General features: G+C 33.9%; 2 protein-coding genes across 2 annotated transcripts; one reads left to right on the plus strand and one right to left on the minus strand.

Annotated features, from left to right (window-relative positions):
* Positions 1-867: 867 nt before the first annotated feature.
* LOC119635755 (probable peroxisomal membrane protein PEX13) lies at positions 868-2,519 on the minus strand. The gene is made up of 3 exons (XM_038030753.1): positions 1,709-2,519; positions 1,425-1,651; positions 868-1,369 (listed from the first exon to the last, which is right to left on the minus strand). Exons 1-3 carry the CDS (start codon positions 2,275-2,277, stop codon positions 969-971), a joined length of 1,197 nt encoding a protein of 398 aa, XP_037886681.1. The 5' UTR covers positions 2,278-2,519; the 3' UTR covers positions 868-968.
* A 375-nt stretch (positions 2,520-2,894) lies between these two features.
* Positions 2,895-5,998, plus strand: LOC119635730 (WD repeat-containing protein CG11141). Its single transcript, XM_038030715.1, has 5 exons — positions 2,895-3,144; positions 3,236-3,520; positions 3,576-4,209; positions 4,265-4,736; positions 5,024-5,998. Exons 1-5 carry the CDS (start codon positions 2,944-2,946, stop codon positions 5,640-5,642), a joined length of 2,211 nt encoding a protein of 736 aa, XP_037886643.1. The 5' UTR covers positions 2,895-2,943; the 3' UTR covers positions 5,643-5,998.
* Positions 5,999-14,813: the final 8,815 nt, after the last annotated feature.

Genomic DNA, 14,813 nt, shown 5'->3' on the forward strand with positions numbered 1-14,813 from the left:
GTATTTTTGGATGCATAATATATCTTTATGTAAGGAATGTACAGAATAATTTACAGCATTTGTTATTGTTTATGTCAAAAAATGTCAGAACTTTGTCTAGGCCTATTATTTCCATTTTTGTAACGGAGCTGCAGGAGCACCCACAGAATATACCTGCATACTTTATCGTTGCATGCATTCATTGCTTTCTTAGACTCGTCGTTTTTTTTTTTTTTTGGATAAAGCAAAGCATGAATTCGCAAATATATCAATTATTGTTCTTGCAAGCAGGTTGGTGTGGAAAATGGAAAAAAACGGTCAAAGAACACGGCCGCACTACGACATTGGTGGGTTGGTGTATAGGTTTCTTTGGTGTGAGTTTTTTTGGCACTTCTTTTTTCTTCTGTTTCTTGTTGGATGGTACACAAGTTTCTAGAAAAGTTCTTTTCATCTCACAAAGATTTGAATTATCAAATTTTTCCCTCCACCATATTTATCAAAAACATTTCGTAGCACTCATCAATAAAATAAAAGGATAACATTTGGCACAACATCTATTAGAGATTACTAAAAAAAAACCTACACCAAAAAAACTTACACCGAAAAACCTACACATCGACACACCAATATCGTAGTGCGACCGTATTCTTTGACTGATTTTTTTCATTTTCCACACAAACTTGCATGCAAGAACTTGCAATGTTTTTGCGGAATTTGAAGCCGATAGTTTAATTTCTGTGAGAAGGAGATTGCTTACCACAGACATTAAGTAAAAAGAAAGATATAAGATATAGATAAGAACATATATATATATATATATATGCAAGAAATATATAAGATATAGATAAGAACATATATGTATATGCATACAGGGCCTCTAAAGATTACATCTGGGTGTTGCAAACTTTTTGATTTTTTTCGCATTTAGGTGATAGGTATAAACAAATTTATTAATACCATTTTCACGTGATTCCTACCCAATAGTTTCTTTAAATATTTTCCTTGACGGAATTTGGTAAAACTGATGCATCCACAGATTGCGAGCCGTTATTAAGATTCGTTTCTGGCTTGCAGCTTATTGATGGGTCACTAGTTTCCGTTAACAACAAATTTGCATCTGTTGCTATAGGTTTTAAAAATTGCTGTTCTTGTTCTTGCTTCTGTTGTTGCGGACTTTTTACATAATTAATAGGAATTATACCTACATTTTGACCATCTGTGGTTGCTAAAGCCCAACCTGTGTTTAAAAGACCCAGGGTGTTTTGTATCTCTTTAGGTGCTATAGTCATGCGCTGGCCTGCGTGTATAGTTAGCTCGTTAGAATTTCTTGATTGAAAATCGTATAGAGCAGAAGTTTCTACAGGTCGTATCCATTTGGTGGGCTGACATGCTGAAATTAGGTAACCTTATATGAGGACGTGGGATTACAAAATTAATTTCTATACCTTCTTCATGTGCCGTATTGGAAATAGTGCCTAGCATTTTCATAATTAAATAAGGAGCGGTAAAAATAAAACTAATGAATGCTAAGACAGGCCAGGGTGATTGACTTTTTCTAGGTAGTTTTGGAGCGCCTTGTTGAGAGGAAGTTTCATTTATGGCTTCAGTATAAGCTTTTCTAAATGACTCCGACGAAGATTCCAAATTAGAAATGCGCAACCAATATAAAAGCCTGAAATGTAGAGCTTTCGATATATGCGTTTTTTGTTAGTCAAAATATTTCGTTTACTTTCGATATATCCAATTTAAAGTACGAAATATAGCAAATGTATGCCAAAATTGGGAGAAAACTCCGCGCAGACGCCCAAAATTTGCTGCAACTCCTAGAATCGCTCTAAACGAACTGGTTATGGCAAAAAATGTTGAGTCCAACATAGAAGCTATGTTGCCTACAGCCATTACTAGTGATTCTATACTTTGAAAAGCTGGGCGTGAAGTAGCTTCAGCTAATTGTATAAAGCGCGCCTCCGGGTCTAAAGGATTCGTATTACCAAAACGGTTATAACCAAATCCATAACTTCCGAAGTTATTGCCGTATCCATAGCCTCCAAAACCTCCATTTGTAAATGCACCATTACACCAATTGTTATTATGTCCAAATCCATAACCGCTGCCATAGTTATGTTGTAAAGTAGGTGCTAAAGGTAAGGGCGGAGGTACTGCTCTCACATTACCAGCTGGAGTCCTTAAAAATGAGTGCATTCCGCCGTTGACGCCACCTCCCAACCAGGATGGGGGCAACAGGTTTGCTTCATTTATTATGGGGCTGCGGAAGTTGCTTATACCACTGTCAGTCATTATACCATTTACCACTCTTTACTTTTATTACTCTGTTTGAACTTTGTTCGAGAGATCGCAAATTGCGTTCTTAATTTATGAATTTTTGCTTTGAAATTTTATATATCTCGTAGATTTGCATACGTTTAAAAGGCAATCAGCACTAAATATTTTACTTGATCTAATTTTTCATATGCATTTTAAGCTTTGTAAGTTAATAAAGTTTACTGGCTAATTTTCTCTGCTAAAGAATATTTAATTGATTAACAGCTGTTTTCTTTTCTTTTCAAGGGTTTTTCTATATATTTCCTCTTAGTAATTTTTGTAGATAGAGCTGCCAGCCTTCATATCAAAAGAAAGCAGTATATTAGCAAACAAATGTATTCAAATATTTAATTTTATTATATGTAAACAAAAATTAAAATAACTTTGTAAAGCCTGATGATATTGTGAGAGTATGAAAAATGAAATTCTTCTTGGAATGCATGGACGATTTACGCTCGACAGCCAAAAATGAGATAGTAATAATAACAATAATAATAATATACAAAAAGGAAGAAATAAAATAAGAACCAAATTGAAATGGTCACTCTGTACACGGCTGCTTTTGTCCTTGCGTATATAAACATTTTTCTTAAAAAAATAATCGCCGTAAAAAGAGAAAATAAAGTGAGAAGCATTTAATCAATGGACAGGGAGTTATATTCCATCAGAGAATGGGCGCCTTTAACGGATATTTTGGATCGCATCAACCGCGAATTGTTTCTAACCGATTTAAATATTACTTGCTTTGATGCTTTGGAAAAGTTCTTAGCTCTTGGCAGTGACGCTGGTAAAGTCTACTGGTACAACCGGACTTCCGGACAAGTACAAAAACTTAAATCAGATGTATGTTTAAAAAAAGAAAGAAATGCCTTCTCATTAAATAAGAACATTAAACAAGGAGTGCTTGACTGTGACTCATATTAATTTTCTCTAGAGTACCCATCCCATAAAATATGTAAAAGTAGTAGATTCGGTGGAGTACATGGTTGCTGCGGGAAATTCTGTTGGTCAAGTCTTTGTTTTTCAAATACCAAAAGAAGTGCCGACCGATATAAATTTAGTTGCGCCGTGTACACGTTCAAGACCCATAGAACGTTATGTCATACGCGATTTGCATCAGGATTCTATAAGTTGCTGCGAATGGTCTAAAAATGGAATGAAACTTTATTCTGGCGATCGTCAAGGGATAGTTGTTCTTACAGAATTCGACTACCATGAAGTAAGAAGCAGGAATCCTTGTGGAATCGTAAATTAATAATTAATATTTTTTAAAGCACATCAGTAAATCAGTAGAAATTCTTAATGAAGCCTACGAAATTGTACAAATGTCCGCCCATAAAGGTTATTTGCTGGTTTCGTCTTTATATCGTTCTATAGTATGCCATCGGGCAAATGGTGTCTGGGTTATTACACAAATTGGGAAAAAAGATCGTAAACAATTGATACATTGTGGAGGTACTTTTCTTAAGCAAATCCTTATTGAAAATACGAAAATTATTTGCGGCCGTCCTAACTTACGTTTTTGGCTGGCTGATATCGAAGGTAATGTAGAGAAAACGTTACTCTATCGTGAAGCCATTACGCGTAGTCCTACTTGGGAGATTCCCATGCTAAATCCGAAATCGTTAACATTGCACAAAGCACAAAGTAAAGCAGATCTTCCGGCTTCAGCTGATGTCAAAAATTTTCGTAACATTTATGCCTACGCTGGACAAGATTCCTTAATTGTTACACATGATGAGTCAGAATTGTATGTATTAAATTTAGATAGCTTGCAAGTGGAGGCTGTAGCCAAAGGTTTTCGTAAAATAATTGATTTCCGTGTATGCGGCAAGGAAATTTTTATATTAGAGGGACAAAGAACTCTCTTACGTTTAGCTCCTACGCCTGAGGAACCAAATAAAACTGGTAAGCAGCATAAATTGTAAGAAGGAAAAAACTATAAATGATTTTGTTTTTAAAGCCAGAATAATATATAATCCCACACTGCCGCCTCCAGTACCATTACTGAGCTCTACTACCAATGAATCTATTGAAGCTCCCGTTGAATATGAACCGGAAGAACAACCGCTTGTGAAAGCTGAAGAATGTTTTGAATTGCCATCGGTTGAACCCCTTACTTTCAAAATACCTATTGAGTTGGCAGTAGAATCCCCTAGAGCAGAACAAAACCGGCGACTTGAAGTGTTCAAAGAAATATCCGAGATGGATTTTGATGAACATATACTTCATCGTAGCGGCGTAACTATGAAGATTCCACATAAAAAAAAACTCAAAAATCAACAAAATTATCACAAACAACCAGCGACAGGCATTGTTGAAATCGGTCACGACATACAAGCAGACGAGCAAATGAATGGCGTTAACCGAAAGGAAGGTCTTATTTCAAAGTCTACACGAATGGAAGTCAGTTATTGCAGCAACGACGAGGAAAGGTAAGCCCGAAAATATAAACATATGAAAATAATCGAGGCATGTAGGGATACAATCAAGTGCACATACGAATCTAAACAGCTAAAAATAGTTCTTCCGCCATCCATCTCCCGGTAGGATGAAGGTTGAGTTAAAAAGACTATTTTGTAAATATGCTTTTAATTTACATAAATGTTCGTTGAAAACGGTTTTTAATCGATCTACGAGCACGGTCGCACAGAATTAAAGAGAAAGGTTGAAACATATAACATTCTAACTTGCTCGGATAATTTTATTTTTTATATTTCAGTTGCGCACTTTTTACGGATTTGAAAGAAGCGTCCACACCAGAAATACCTACGATATTAAGTCCAACGAAACATTTCATCGAAGAGGAGGCTAAATTGTTAGCTGAAACATTAGATTTACCCGTAATCAATTTGCAGCCAATTAGTGATGAGGAGCTACATTTATCAAAATGCTTGATTCCATTATCAACCCCTCACGTCTCACAATTGCCGCCTTTGGGCGCCGCTTATCCCATATTTAATCCTTTAAAGAATGCAAGCATGCAAACAACACCGCTAAAGGAAGTATATTATACGGAAGAGCAGACCATAACAGATTACAGTAGTGGCGAGCCGATTGAAGATATTTGTAATACTTTGAGAACGACTTCATTAGTAGAAAATGAAGTTCCAGACACTAACAAAGTTGAAGAAGATCAAAAGGAAATAACCACTAAAAATAAGCCGCATAATAGACCATTGAAATTTATCACTACGAAGCCGGATAGTGAATATGAGGGAAATAGTTTTTCATTGAATTTCGACCGAGTCAAAGATACACTAAGCCATCGTAAAAGTCCACCTCATACTAATTCAGACAATTCTTCCTCGAGTGAATGGGAATTTGTGGATAATAATTAATAAAAGCGCTTAAAAATTTAATTTAAATTTGAAAATTAAAAATGCAAAAAAGATTAAAACAATGGCGAGAATTAACTATTAGAGTAATGTGCTTATATTCATTCATGTGCAATCAAGAAGGCATTTTGAAAAATTCATTCTAAAAGTCAGCAAATGGCTGATGATGTATTATTTATTTATCCTTATTGTTAATATATTTATTTAGAAGAATCTATTTATCACTACGTATCAAGATGCATTTTCAAGGTGTTATTGGAAGCACGCAAATCACATTCAATCAACTGCTTAAAGTAATGAATCAAGTTTCTACTCTTTTAATAAACTTATTTTCGATTTTATTGTATCATTAAGTGCGTAAATAATTAAAAATACCTATCTATTCTAGTTAAAAAATCGTTTCTTATTTTATTATCACATTTTATTATTATTCGACTTGGATGCGGAAGAAAGCTACTCTTTTAAAATAAATAAATTTGGATATTAATCACTTAAAAAATGTTACTGCATTGTTTTTATTGTTGTACAACGTTCTTAAAGAGCCATTAAAACTTTTCGCAAGCAACTAGTTGCTTGGTAACTAGTTACTAGTAAGTGATTGATTGAGTGAATCAGCGTTACACTCATATATAGGTGCACTCATAAGGTATATATATTCTTAAGCCATCTTTGTCCGTCTGAAAGGTGTGTGCTGTTGGCATTCTCCTGGGCGCAAAGATGAAGATATCGATTTCAAATTTATTAGAAATTTATTGGAAGTTCTTGCACGCTGTTTGATATTGAAAATGGGCCAATGTGAACGCAACTCAGTTATTTCTAATAAATATTTTTGGATTTTTGTTCGTTGCTGGGAAATTATTAAATTTAAAAGGTTGACATTTTCTACATTTGCTTTGCGAGAAACTTTACTCTCTAGATCCAAAAATGGTACCAATAGGCCGTGTCCATACAAAGTTACGAGTAATTAAGTTTAATTTTGTTCACTTTTTTGAGACTTAATGCTGCTTATTTATCGTGAAGCAAACAAGACAAAACGCTTAAAACTATTTTGAAGATATATTATCTATCCAAAAATGGGTTAATTCTAAAATGAATACGGTAGACACGGCGATTACTTTTTTCTTAATAACATCTGCGATATGGGTATCAAATAAAACGCCTTGGAAAGTAGAATGCGAGAAGCTTAGTAGTGGATATGGGAGATTTGACTGCCGTCGAATATAACTAATATAAGTTAAAATTGCTTATGAAAGCCGATAGCGATGTGAAATTTATGGTATATCTTCGATACTTCCAGAAATTCAGAAAGCAAATTGTAGAGTCTTCGCAGCAATGCAATGCTTCGAGTCTTATTTAGATAAAATGTGGTCATTATTGAATAGATGACTATAATAAATGGCTCAGACTTTGTTAGATTGCATTATGGCTAATTGGGATTGATTCATTTTTTCATGAAGCTGATCATTTTCTTTTTTCAAAATTGTTCTTTTGAAGTGCCTGCCGAAACATCTATTAAACTATTATTAGCATTTATTCGAAATTTCAATTTATTAGAGAGAATTCTGAATGGAAAAAAAATGAAAACAAGTAATAAAGCTACTTATTTGACTACAAAGCGAATCGATCTTCAAATATGTATGGTATGGTATATATATATAAGATGTTGATGACCAATTTGATGAGCACACAATTTCGATGAGTTATTTAAATTCGTTCCAGAAGCGCTCTTATCCACATATAAATATATATATATATTTATATATATACATATATGTATATAGCGTAAAATATACGCATGAGAAATACACTGATCATATTCAATTGGTGAATTGGTTTTTATGAGTATGAAAAATTTTCCATGAATTCTTTATGAAACGACATTTCTATAATGACAACCTGACCTGCTTTAATAGAAATTCGCATTAACTTTACAAAAAAAAAAAAAAAAAAAAAAACTAAAAAAAAAATAAAAAAATATAATCAAATATTTATTGTAATGTGACTTAATTTATATTTTCTTGTAATTTCCGGGCTTAAATTTGTTTCACTTTAATTTGAGAAACATTGCTTTATAGTGTAATCAAACATGCAAAAGTTTCGAGTCGCTTGTTGTTTGCACGGGATAAGAAAAAACTTTATGTGTATTGTTAGTCACAGTAACGTTTTCAACACCCTTAAAATGGGATGGGGATATTCTAGTTTTCTCATTACCCATATAAACACCGAGGTTAGGCATTGCTTTTCTTGCACAGATTCGTTCATAGAGTAAGAATGGATTGCCCCGGCCTTATAGACTTTTCGAAAGACGCTAAAACTATTTGACTATAGTATTGTTAGAAACATGTAACTTTCGAAAATTTTCGATAAAGTCTTCCATCCAATACCCGACCATCGACTTGCAGCTGAACGCAAATATGGAAAAATGTGCCTATGATCGTTAGTAGTTCAGCAACATACCCGTCAATTATGAAAAAATTTTTTTTTCGTTATCGACGACTGCAGGATCTTTCTTTTTTGCTTATCTTCTTTTCGCAAAAATTGTTTTCAATAATAATTTCTAATGCCCGTAGGCGTATATTAAAAAGTTACGTATAAGCGACTTATCTCGTATCGGTTACTACCCGCCATTTATGGTGCAGTACTCATGTTTTATGGCGATTAGTGAACACAGAAATTATATTCGGGTTAGGCATAACCTGTAATATCCACTACAGTTGCTGTAATCGTTGATCAATAATTCCGAGGAATAAGTTTTTTTTTTTTTTTTTTTTTTTTTGCAAACTTCAATTTTATTTACCAACGCAATCCTCCGCAATCATTTGATGATACAATCAGTTAAATATATCGACGGCTTTTTTATAGATTGGTCATTTTTGCAGTGACCCCATCATTTGATCTAAATCTCTTCTGTGTGTAGGTAACCTTTTGAGATTTTCAATAGTAGTAGCTCCAAGCAAGATCTGGAGAGTACCTTGGGGGAGGCAGCAACTCGAATTTCAATTGCTATGATTTTTCTTTGTAGCTACATAGAGTTATGACGTACTGCATCTGTTCTATTGGATCGCAACTTTATCATGCTCAAACTTTTTATGTATATTGATGTCTGTAGGATGGCAGTTGTCTGCAGCAACTACACTTTTCGATTATCGAGAATAACTTGCAGGATATATTTGGGTTTTCTCCTCTATGTTGCAATCACTTCTGTTCTTCAAATCATCAAATAGCCGATAAATTGTCTTTTTTGAGGGAAAACCGGGCCGGGCCGGCTTACGATTTTCTTTCATAATAAAATTGCGATTTCAGTCAACACTAGACGATTTTCTTAGACTTGAGGCAATTTTATTCAATTTTGAGGCAATTTTGGAAATAAGGGTTTACTAGAATCTATTTAAAGAGTATTTAGGAAATGTGATATTTAGGTCCTATTTGGGCATCATAAATATTCCGTTATAATTGCAACGATCGAAAAGATTAACTCGATACGAAAAAAACAGTCGAGTACCATCGAGTATGAGAAAGCATAAGCATACGACTGTCGCCATAATGTCTTTCGAGCAAATATTGAGTTTGAAAATTGCATTCCCCTTTACAGGAAGTAGCGTGTCACTGGCGTTCATTAAAGCCTTGCAAAACTCTTAAAGAAAATGGTCGAAATTACATAAATTTTTTATAGACATCGTTTCAATTTTGTCATTTTTATACCCTACACCACTTGCGGTACCAGGATATATTAAGTTTGTGTGGAGGCATACAATACTCAGGCAAACCTAAAATGCAGTCACCTTTTGTGGTGTCCATGCAGCATTACTTTCAGAAGTGAACCAAGCTTTTTTTGCCCGCCTAACGTATGTCCGTCTCATATCTTAGTATTCAACCTACAGTTTGTAATTTTTGAGGTATTTTCACGAAATTTGGTATACTAGCGAACGGTAATGACAAAATTTGGTTTGGCGATGGAAATTTACATTGATAAGGTAATCGAACTTAGCGAATTTGGACCGTGTAGATCTGTTTATTTGGATACAACCAACAATACCAAAAAAAATTCTAATTGTCAATATTTTCACATTAGCAAATTCGATATCAAGTACCATCAAATCAAAAGGCAAATTCGATACGAGACCGTAAACGCTGCCGAGATCAAAATGCCTTTATTATTTCGTAATGAAAAGCTAATGGAAAATTTTTTATAAACTTGCCGCGCAAATTTTATAATGACTGTTACATGTTATCAATGACACATTATTCCCGGCATGAAGAAATTGATATATATCCATACTTGGCTGATGATCGTAAAAGAGATATAAACATAGGGGGAGGGATGATATTTCTCGTACCTGTTTTTAACTATCACGGCTACAATCATTGAAAAATAAACTGAAATACGGCCAATAAGTCAATATTATTTAGACTTAATAGAAAACATATTTCTTTCTTACAAACGCAATGGCAATGTTAACATATATTTGCTGGTGTCGGGTGTTATTATGAAATTTTTACTGGACATTATACACAATTTCATTGTGTTTCGTTAAATTAAAAATAAATATTTATGGATCAAATTGCAGTTAAATAACTCTTAGTTTATACAATGAACAAGCGAAGTTGTTTTCAAATAGATATTAAAAAGCAATTGAATAATTTTATTTTCCATTGTAGAATTTTTAGCAACAAACTGGGTAAATATTTAAATAATGCTGTATACAAATTTTTTATTAGCTTTCTATCAACACAATGGTTCCTTGAATGGTTCGAAAAACAAGAAAATTACAAATTTCAATTCGAAATTGACTGCGTTAGATGGCGGAATTCTGCCTATGTTATATAAAAACTTAGATAATTAAAAACAAGTAAAAACATTGTAGCCAGGCAAGGCCTACAATTAAATACCCTACGCCACATTGTTCATTCTTATCTTCATTATAGAACACAAAACTTATATCTTGTTTCTATATAAAGGCATAGCACAAGGTTAATTTTTACATAGAGAAACATAGAAGATCCAAAAATAGCCGTAGATGATCTAAATCTTGTAGAGTTAATTTTGTATGAAATTACTATTATGGGCCAATTTCGATCACGACATATTAAAACATAGACTTTTCTGCTTTACAAAGCGTAAATTTTCGGGAAAATTCTTATTACGATATGATCCAAAAAATAGGTCGAGATTGTCTAAATATGGTACAGTAAAGTTTGTTATTTTAGAGAACAATTATGATATAATTTTCGTCATGAAGCATTGAAAATTTTACCTTTCAGTCGTATGAACTATAGTTTTCATTATACGAGAGAGGATTCAAAAATTGCCCCAGCCGGTCCAATTTAGAATGCCGAAATACTACTACTTACCTACTTTTACCGGGAAATATTGGAAATTGCAAGTTTTTTCCATATTACGACTTTTGAGAATAGGGCGTTATGAGGTCATAGAAGTAGACTGATCCGAACTATTTTCAATTTGGGCCAAAACATGTCAATGTACCGAATTTCATCAAAATAGCTCAAAAATTGCGACCTATAGCTTGAACACAAGTTTACATGGACTGATATCAGACAGAGAGACAGGCTTAGAACAATTCAGATGGCGATTCTGAATCGATCGGTATAATAAAAGATGGATCTACCATAAGCCCTTCTGCGTTTCATATACGAACACACTAACTTAATATACAAGGGTCCAATTAAATTTTTAGTGAATTCTCACAAGCACAGTTTACAGTAACTGCAGCTATTGTCGAGAAATTTTGAAAATTGGAGTGGTCGAAAAAGCGGACTGATCCGAATCATTTTTAAGACCTTTTGGTTAAAGTACATCTATGCATTAAAAATTCTCAAAAATATCTCAAAAATTGCGACCTGCAACATGAACAGAAAAATGCATGGAGAGATGTCAGACGGACGCATAGACGTTTAGGTCGATTTGGAAAATGGGTCCGGTATAGTAAACGTTGGGTCAATCTTAAGACCTTTTGGGTGTTACATACATCGGCGTTAATTTAATATGCCCTGCATCAGAAGAGGTGTAAGGTATCATTATATAGAGAGACCGCTCATGCATAACTAATCCTGATAAAGCTGTTTTCTAATTTGATCTGTGATCAATAAGCTAAGAATATGTATATTAAGTTTGTTTCTTACTGACGTCGCAAGCACCTCGGAAACGGGCCACGTATTGAAAGACGAGCAGGAAGATACTTATAATCTGATGACATAATCTCAGGACAGAGTTTAGCGCTTTAACGAAATAACGACGACTTCAATATATCCAGAATAATCGTGACACTATAATCTACGTTGTTTGTAGTTTTGGCATAAACACTATTTGGCGGAGCGATATAAAAAGTTTACGAAGTCCAGTTGACAGGATAGTGTGATCGCGCATTATTTGTAATAATTAGAAATCTCTTTATCAAATTTCATTTTTAATTTTTGTGGATGCAAGGATGCTGACAAAGACGGGGATCGGCAAATATACAGCGTTTCTTCACGCATGCGTTGCAGCTTCCTCTTTTTCGCCTGTCTCAGTTCTTCTGTAATATTTTTCTACTTTTTTCTTTGTGTTCGGTATTAGCAAATATTCTTATGTGCACCGGCACCGATTTCCGATAAAAAAGAGGATAATTTATTATCTTTCAAAATACATTATACATATAGAAATTCAAATCGGCCTATGCCTTCTACAGTCTTCCCATATCGATAAGGTGCAGAAATGTAAGGAGTGAGCTATACTTTCCTCGATCGTAATCATTCGAATGAATATACTATACGCAACGTTGAGAATCCAGGTATCTCTGCGATCAATTCTCAAAAAAACATTGGAAGAATATTTTGGAACAAGTTTGGAAGAACAGTCTTCAATATCAAGCAATTCAGGCGAAAATCTATATTATTGAAGAGAAAAGAAGCGAACCCAAGGACAAGGGGAAAATTAAACAGATCCTACTACACTGCAAGAATGCATATACTTTGCGAGAAATATGCATCGTACATGTCTCTGACTTATGCGTTGAAGAGTTGAAAGCCAAGTCAAGTTCGAAAAATGAACTGATCCGCCTGCAACTAATATATTGATCGAGTATAAATAATTACTACGGCTACCTGCAAAAGTAATCCTGAGTGAATTAATAACACGCCCACATTTAACGAAATATTTTTCAATTCTAATAGAAAAAAAAATTCTTTCGTTGCATTGTTATCCCATCTATCATAAACCATAAATCCCCTCCCTGTCCTATATATACATAAATATTCGAAATAAATTGTATTCACATTTGTCTTGTGCTTTTGTAATCAGTGGTTTATGTGAGTGTAGCGTTTATTTTCGTTAATGTGTTCGGATGAACACTATACATATAATTTCACATGATTTCATTTATCAATAAGCGCGAAATTTATATTATTGCATACATATGGTGTGATTTTTTTTAGGATGTGTTAACGTTTTCCTTCCTTACGGAGGCCATAAAGTCATTACAGTTTAGCTTATCTTCAGGCAATTAAGAGAAATGAAAAAATATTAATTTTCGATATAAGAAGAAAATGTTTGCGATATTAGAAAATAAAGGAAGGAGAATAATACGAATAGATTGCACTGATCATTCCCACGTTGGATCATTGCACATTTTGTCATTTCGCTTAAGGCATGCGTATAGTGAACGTCTGCACCTTTGTACACAGTTTTGAAATTTTTGTTTATCGTTATACCCTGCACCACGAGTGATGTAGTTAAGTTAATGCGTGTAACACACAGATGGGCTTAACATAGACCCATCTTTTATTATACCGATCGATTCAGAATCATAATCTGATTTAAGTCTGTCTCTCTGTCTTTGTTAATTCATTTTCTAGGTAAAGGTCGCAATTTTTGAGATATTTTGTTGAAATATTTTGCGATGACATGTTTTGATCTCAGGACGAACACTGTTGTAAATAGTTCGGATCGGTCTACTTGTTCGACCACTCCCCATGTAACGACTTTTCAGAATAGGTGGAACAAGTAGATCGATCCGAACTATTTTCAATAGCGTTCGTCCTGGGAGTCCCCATATAACGCCCTATTCTGAAAAGTCGTTATATGGGAAAAAATCCTAATTTTCATATTTTCTTAGTAAACCTGACTAAGTAGTAGTTTTTGAGCATTCTAAATTGGTATGAAAACTTTGGACCGGCTGGGGCAATTTTTGAGCCCCCTCTCTTATCACGAAAACTAACGTTCATAAGATAAAAAGGTATAATTTTCGATGCTTCATGATGAAATTTATATCATAATAGTAATTTAATATAAATAAATTAACTGTACCAAATTTGGACCATCTCGGCCTATTTTTTGGAGCGTATCCCAATAACGATTATCACGAAAATTAATCCTAGATAGATAGACAAAGAAGAAAAATTTATGTTGTAATGTGTGTTGTTGAAAATGTTGGTGATAAGAATTGTGTTAGACAATGTGGTGTAGAGTATGCAATAATTGGCCTTACCCGACTATAATGTTCTTACTTCGAAAGTATTTTGTTTACATAGGTGTAGGGAGAAGGTAGTCAATTTCTTCATCGTATCACTCTTTCATTCACTTGTTGACTGTAATCATTTTAGCTTTTCCTTGGACGTCAGATTTCCGCTTAATTGCTTTTCATTCCGAGCAAATTTGAAAATTACATACAATTCACAAAAAACTTCTTGCATAATTATATCTCATTATGTCAGAATCTGTGATAACAGGATTATCAGTTCCAATACGAATTAATTCGTAATTTTAACTTCCATTAAAATGGGAAGTTCTTGTACGCAGTTTGAAATTGAAAATTGCCTAAATTGGTCAGAGCAGAAGCCCGCAGTGGAACATAAACTGAACGCAACTCTGTTTTTCTTAACACAAATTTGTGGGTTTTTGCTCGTTACTCAAACATTATGAAAGTTAGAAAGCTGAAATTTTCCGCATTTACTTTCGGAGGCACTCTAACCTTCACCTACGAAAATGGAACCAATCGGCCGTGTCCACACAAAGTTACGAGTAATTAAGTTTAATTCTTTTCACTTTTTTGAAGTTTCATGCTTTTTTATTGTCATAACACGAACATGACAAATCGTTTAAAACTATTTTGAAGATATATTATCTGTCTAAAAATGGATTAATTCTAGAATGAATATGGTAGACATCGCGACCTGGTG

This window comes from Glossina fuscipes, unplaced genomic scaffold (assembly GCF_014805625.2).
Source record: "Glossina fuscipes isolate IAEA_lab_2018 unplaced genomic scaffold, Yale_Gfus_2 27, whole genome shotgun sequence".
NCBI lineage: Eukaryota > Metazoa > Arthropoda > Insecta > Diptera > Glossinidae > Glossina > Glossina fuscipes.